This window comes from Plectropomus leopardus, chromosome 5 (assembly GCF_008729295.1).
Source record: "Plectropomus leopardus isolate mb chromosome 5, YSFRI_Pleo_2.0, whole genome shotgun sequence".
Lineage (NCBI taxonomy): Eukaryota > Metazoa > Chordata > Actinopteri > Perciformes > Serranidae > Plectropomus > Plectropomus leopardus.
In genome coordinates, this window is record NC_056467.1 from 855155 (window position 1) to 862203 (window position 7049).

A 7049-nucleotide genomic window follows, 5' to 3' on the forward strand; every position below is an offset into this window, starting at 1 on the left:
AGTATCTGTGCAGCAGAGGGATGATTGACGATGAGGAACAGGTGAGTGTGTGTGCCGTGAGCTCCGGCACCTGAAGGCCACGCCCAGCCCCTGCAGCACAGCGACAAAGGCAGAGAAACCACACAGACCACCACAGGGTTTGCTGTTTTAAAATGAATACAAATTAAATACAAAAACAGTAAAAGCTGTGAAACTACAAAATAACAAACAAAAAAAAAAAAAAAAAAAAAAAAAAAATCACATAAAAGCAAATCTATAAAAAAAAAGAAGAAAAAAAACTAACATTAAAAAATATGTCTAAATAAATGAAAAAAAAATATTTATTTGACGTTTTTATGCATCTTTATGTTGTACTTCAAATGTTGGGGGAAACCTTTGTTCTTCCTGATCTGCATGACGTTAATATCTATTTTAGATTTTATTTATGTTTTATTTATATTATGTTGTGGCTTCACAGCTTTTACTGCCTTTGTATTTATTTGTATTTATTTTAAAATAGCAAAACACCCTAGAAGGAATTAAAAAAAAAAAATCTATTTATCTGTGTATTTGTTTTATACACACACACACACACACACACACACACACATACATATATATACACACACACACACACACACACACACACACACACACACACATAATATACTGGTAAATCAGTTGTTATGTGTTACATTAACGCACACTGGACTGGATTTCTTTACATGCACACTGCAGGTCAAAATATTTAATCTTAAGGTTTTTGCACTGTAACTATACTTCTGAAAAATTGTTAATGTCCATTGCACTTTTGTATTACTTTTTTGTGTCCTTTGTATTCTATATAATTAAATTGCTTCTATATTGGTTTTATCTTATTCTATTAAATTCACACTTTATTCTACATATTATAAAACACCAAGTCACATTTCTTGTATATGTTAATGTACTTGTATGTATGTATATATATATGTGTGTGTGTATATATATGTATATATATATACACACACACACACACACACACACACACACACTATACATATATATATATATATACACACATACACATATATATGTATACAGTAGGTGGCAATATTGCGCTGTTGGATGCCAACCGCCATTTCAACCACCGAAGAAGAAGCAGCAGTGGGACCGGATGTCCTGCGTGTGCTAACAGGAGACATCAGAGACGCTGTGGACTCCGGTGTATTGATCAGTCGCTGTTGGACGCGGTGTCTTTTTCCGGTGCTGCGGCGGCGGGAGGACACGCTGCGATGGCCGGCAGCAGGCTGGAGAAGTTCGGGAGCGTTTATACCCGGTAAGAACCGAGTTTACGGTGTTAGCGGCTAACAGTTAGCCGCGCGCTCCGTCCGGTGAAAACACCGATAAAAGCTGCCGCTCCGCGGAGATGACGTGTTGTTTATTTGTTTAGTTTTCGCTGTCTCGCGGAGTAAACAACAAGCCGTTAACCGGGTCAGACCGGGGCTCGTGCGGCAGCGGCGGCGACACTGACGTCAGCAGCTGCCACGAGCTGAAAAGCCGTGACAGTGACGTCACAGTGTCCATCAGACGCCGGTGTCTGGGGACAAAAAAAAGACAGACGAGACACGCGTGGACCTGACAGAGGGGACATCAGGGGGACATGGGGGACATCAGGGGGACATGGGTGTTGAAGGACACCGTGTGATGACATCATAGCAATGCGACCAAGACTGAAGTCATGTTTTGATTTTGGGACTCCAAAACAATTATTTCTTATATATAAATATAAAAATATACACATATAAATAAATACAAATACATTATTATATATTATATATATATATATTATATATATATATATATTATATATATATATATATATAAGCTTTATGCAGATCAGGATGTGAGATTTTTTTCAAATTATTTTATTTTTTTTTTTTTTCCAACATTTGAACTATGTCGTAAAAATACATAAAAAATAATCTAATAAATAATAATTTTTATTTATTATATTGCCTTTATGTGACGTCATCATATGATTTATTATAATTATTATTATTAATAATTATAATAATTATTATTATTTTGTGGTTACACTGCTTTTACTGTTTTTGCCTTTGTATTTGTCTTTATTGTAAAAAAGCAACAAGTGTGTGTGTATATATCTATCTATATATATATCTATACACACACACACACACACACACACATATATATATATATATATATATGTAACGAGAGTTCACTGAAAATCAGCAGGATGCGACGCTCAGAAACAGTTTGCAGCTTTCTGTCATAACTCTGTTTTGTACCTTCAGTCATAACTTGCATATATTTGGCATTTTGCATAATTTGCATACATTTACACAAGTACTTTTGACAGTTACACAGTAAAAGTCCTAAAAACACAATTTTTCTATGCATGTGTTTATGAATATTGTACAGTTTCTGAATATGTGAAGTTATTTCAGTTATTTCAGAAGCATAAATCAGAGTGAGTCATCTGTCTAATCCAGTCACATCAGCGTCCTCGAAAACATCTTAATTGTATGAAAAGTAACTGAATAATTTTCCAGATTTGCGTGATGGCGTGTATCGACAGTACTCGGGCAACTGCTTGGCCAGTTTGGATTTTATCTGGGGATATTTCTGGGTGTTTTTTGACAAATTGAGATTTTTAAACCAAAAGTCTGCATGTTTTAACTGCAGTTTGGCTGATTTTAAACTCATTTTTATTCAGTCTAGATGTTTCTGAGGACGCTGATGTGACTGGATTAGACAGATAACTCGCTCTGATTTATGCTCCTGAAATAACTGAAATAACTTCACATCAGTTAGAAATCGTACAATATTTCTAAACAAATGACTGCAACAATTGTATTTTTTTGACATAGTATTTATCTAAATGTTTGCAAATCAGGAAAATTATCCAAATTGTCCAACATATGTAAGTCAGCATCTGGTGGTTTTGTAATGTTGGGACCAAAACTAAATATTTTTAAGACAAAACTTTGGAGAACTCAACATTTCGGGGTTCACCATCAGCTGGCAAATAGACAGTGTTGTTGTCTGAGGTTTGTGTGTTTAAAACTTGTCAGAAAGGGTCTTAAAATGTTACTAAACTCACTAAAAACTAACCACAGTGCAAGAAAAAGATCATTTTTCATATGTTGAAGCACCTGAGGCCGTTCAGCTTCAGTGTGATTATTATTCCTCTCTGTGCAAATCTTTGCAAACGATTGATTTATCTGTGAAATACCGTTTAAATGATCAATACCGTCCTGGCGTGATGGGCAGGGTTCGAGATCTGATGCGCTCGGGGGTCATGAAGCCGTCGCAGAAACCCATCTGGTTTGACGTGTACGAGGCCTTCCCACCCAAGAAGGAGCCGCTCTACGTGAAGCCGCTCAGGAGGTTTCCGAAGACGGACGACGCTGTGCCCGAAATCTTCTACCGAGAGGATCAAATCAGAGCGTAAGTCAGGCGGCCGTGTTTCTGTGAATATTGTGAGGCGACGCTTGGATCAGGACAGCTGTCCTTTGTGCTTGATTGTGTCTGTTGAGGGATTTCAGACTCAGGATTTTTCCGACAGATCTCGACTCGGATCAAAGATCAGGCGGATCCTCAAAACGTCTGAAAAAGCAAAAATGAATCCATCTAAAACTCAGTCATATTTAAATAAATCTTTCAAAATAATAAGAAATGCTAAAGACATGGGAAGAAGGATATTAAATTTTTTTTACCCTCTAAAATCTAAAAAACAAAAATATCTGTTTTTTAAATAATTTACTGAATGCCTCTTGTATTAATGTCACAGCCATCAGGATGTAAGAAGAGAGGTTTTTTTTTTTCCCAAAATTTGAAGTAAATCGCAAAAATATATGAAAATATATAATAAATAATTATTTTTTAATATATTTGGTCATATTTTTAATATCTTATTTATTTTCAAAATATTTTTATAGACTTTTCTTCTACCTTATTTAATTTATTTTCATTTATGTTATTTTGTGGCTTCACAGTTTTTGCAGTTTTTGTATTTATTTTAAAATAGCAAAATCTACAAAATCCAAGAAATTAAAAAAAAATCTCTGTTTGTCTATATTTGTATGTTTTGCTCATTTAGGATTTTCAATTTTTATTTATGTATCCCGTTTCATATCTTAATTATTTTCATTAGAGACTTGTTTAACATGACGTTGTCCTCTTATTTATTTGTTTTGGTTTTGTTATTTTGTGTTTTTATTGCTTTTACTGATTTTTTTACTGAAGGATTAAATGATGTGCTCTATATGGATCATTATGGCAGGTCTTTTTTTCTTCTTCCAATTTAAAGAAAGTAGCTACAAACAGATCAGGGTGAGTTTTCATTTTAAAAATGTCTGACTGTTTTTGAAAATTGAGCTCCACAGATAAGGACGCAGCCAGGGACCAAAAAAATGAAGAAAAAAAGGCATTAATTTGTTAAATAAATGCGTCTGTGTCTCTTACAGGAAGTTCTATGAGCAGTTTGGGACGGGTCCCTGGGCCTTGGATCTGTCCAAACCGAACTTTGTCTCTACGTGTCAGAGGTTCGTGTTTTCTCCTCCTTTATTGATTGAAAATGTACTTGTATCAGAGGGAGGGATGGGGAGACCCGCTTCCACTTTTTAAAAAAACGTGAACATTTAATGACGTTTTAGCTCGTGGATACCGCTGTGGAGCGCCATGGGTCCAATAACGTAACGTTACATCTCGAGTGGAGTCATTTAAATCCAGTCAGCGGCCTGCGTACGCCGATATTCAGTCAAGTTAAATTTGCTTTCACACTGATGTCGTTTTAGTTTTCGGTTTGATCCGAACCAAAATGACAGGTGTGAAACCTCCTCTGGACCATGGTCCGACCAAAGGAGGCGGTCTCGGTCCGGATCAGACTGAACCACGGTTCGGCTCGTGTCCAGTGTGAAATCCTTGTTTCGAAAGGTTCGGACCTTCGTATCAACGACAGGAAATCACAGCAGGCTAACACCGACGTTACCAAAACGAAATGAGCCGCGGACGCAGATGGAGACCTGGTTCAGGTGTGAAAGCAGAAAGAAAAGTCCAAGACTCTGTTGAAATGTTAAAATGCCTTTATCTCTGCAGAATGGCCATAAATAACCGTAAAAACACTGCGTTTCGGCACAGAAGCCTTCGTCAGGGAGTCAAAAAGCTTGTATAACTGCCCCGAGGAGATCTGCGACTCTGCGACTCTGCGATCAGCGCCTGATAAATTTCCTTAAAACATCCGGAGCTAAAATGATCAAAGCTGAGTGTGCGCTGCTTCAGTATGTGACAGTATTCAGCCTCTCATATTCATGCCGTGTCGCTAAATGTTTCTTCTCCTGGAGGTTCGTGGAGAAGTACATGGACTTAGAGAGCCGGAGCGACCTGGATGAGGCTGCGCTGTTCGAGGAGACCTGGAAGAGTTTCCTGTCCGAGGGCATCGTGCTGAGACGCAGAGGAACTGCTCCCGTAAGTCCTGCTCAAAGTAGAATACTACATCGGGCTGCCACGTAATATTTCATACCTGTACGCAGTAGTAGTGGTATTTTATTCAGTCATCAGACATAATACAATAAACACAAACGGTATAGTCAGTATAAACAAAAACAAACAGCGTGTGACGTGGTGGCTGAACAGGCAGAAGCAAAATACTTAAATATATCAAACCCACATCCATTTACTTCAGCCACCCTTCAAAATAAAAGAAAAAACAACAGCACTTGTAACTGTCAAAAATTGCTTTACAAACAAACGTTCTTTTGAAAACCAGAAGTGAATTCCACATTTTTAAACTCGTACTTGCATCATGTAATAATTTGACCCCAATAATAGAGATACGCCTCCTTTGAAAAGCCTTTTTTAGCTTTTTGCACAGTAAACTTACAAACACCGCTCAGATAGGGCTGGGCGGTAAAGCGATAACGATATCAATCGTGACTTAACTTTTCCTCGATGAAAATTAATGACTTTAAAACTGGAAAAAGTCTTCAGCCCTGAATAATGTTGCAGCAGGTGTCTGTCCCTGCAGCTCTGAGCACACACTCACAGTCCTGCCTCCGTCCTGCAGGTGTCAGCAGAGCCCAGGGACGCAGCGCTCGACCTGAAGCTCACAGACCTGCTGGCGGAGCAGCAGTCGGCCGCTGCAGACGGTGCAGACGGCGCAGATGGCAAAGAGATGACAGACGCCACACACACGCCGTAGACCTGCGATTCTCCACCGCAGATCTTCTGTCTGACTCTGAGAAGTTGAGTCGTTTCTGCTGCTCGTCTGGAGGTGACGCTCGCCCGTTCAGACGGCTTAATTTAACCGCCAAGTCATGACGTCAGTGCTGCTCCCCAACATCCGGAGCTGCTCGGACATCAGCTTCATGTTTCCTAAACGTGGCTCTGCAGCCGCAGCAGGACGCTGGGACAAAAAGAGAAATAAAGTCAACATCATGCAGTGGACATTAGTCCACAAACACGCTGTGAATTCTGGGTAACTGTGTGTGGAAATGAATGTGAAATTAAAGTTACTCTTAATACGTGTTAATATCTCGTGGGATCATTAAGTGTTTTTTAACCTTTGAATCGCTCAGGGGCCACTTCGCATAATCACAGGAGCCGCGTTTTTGTTTCAAGGATTTTAGGACATTTCTCAGATTTAAGGATGCTTTAAGGATTTTAGAACGGTTTGAGGAATTAACATGTTTCTGAGATTTAAGGACATTTCTAGAGTTTTAGGACATTTCTTAGATTTTTGGCTGCTTCTGTGAGTTTCAGAATATTTCTCAGGTTTAAGGAAGGTTCTAGAATTTTAGACACTTTTAGGATTTAAGGACATTTTTAGGACTTAAGGGTGTTTTTAATATTGTAGAAAGTTTCCAGGATTTTAGGACATTTCTCAGGTTTTTTAAAGTTTCGAAGATTTTTGGACGTCTCTAGGATTTGAAGGCATTTTATGGGTTTAAGGCCGATTTTAGAATTTTAGGACATTTCCAGAATTTAAGGATGTTTTTTCGATGTAAACTCAGGGTGGTAAAACCATTGAAAATAAACAAACAAACCAAAAAATCAGTAAAAAA

At 38.1% G+C, this 7049-nt stretch overlaps 1 protein-coding gene across 1 annotated transcript; it reads left to right on the forward strand.

The window, feature by feature from the left end:
• The first annotated feature begins 1104 nt into the window (after positions 1-1104).
• mrps23 (mitochondrial ribosomal protein S23) lies at positions 1105-6517 on the forward strand. The gene is made up of 5 exons (XM_042486839.1): positions 1105-1297; positions 3259-3435; positions 4455-4532; positions 5331-5454; positions 6053-6517. The coding sequence occupies exons 1-5, from the start codon at positions 1254-1256 to the stop codon at positions 6185-6187; spliced, it is 558 nt and encodes a 185-aa protein (XP_042342773.1). The 5' UTR covers positions 1105-1253; the 3' UTR covers positions 6188-6517.
• The last annotated feature ends 532 nt before the right edge of the window (positions 6518-7049 follow it).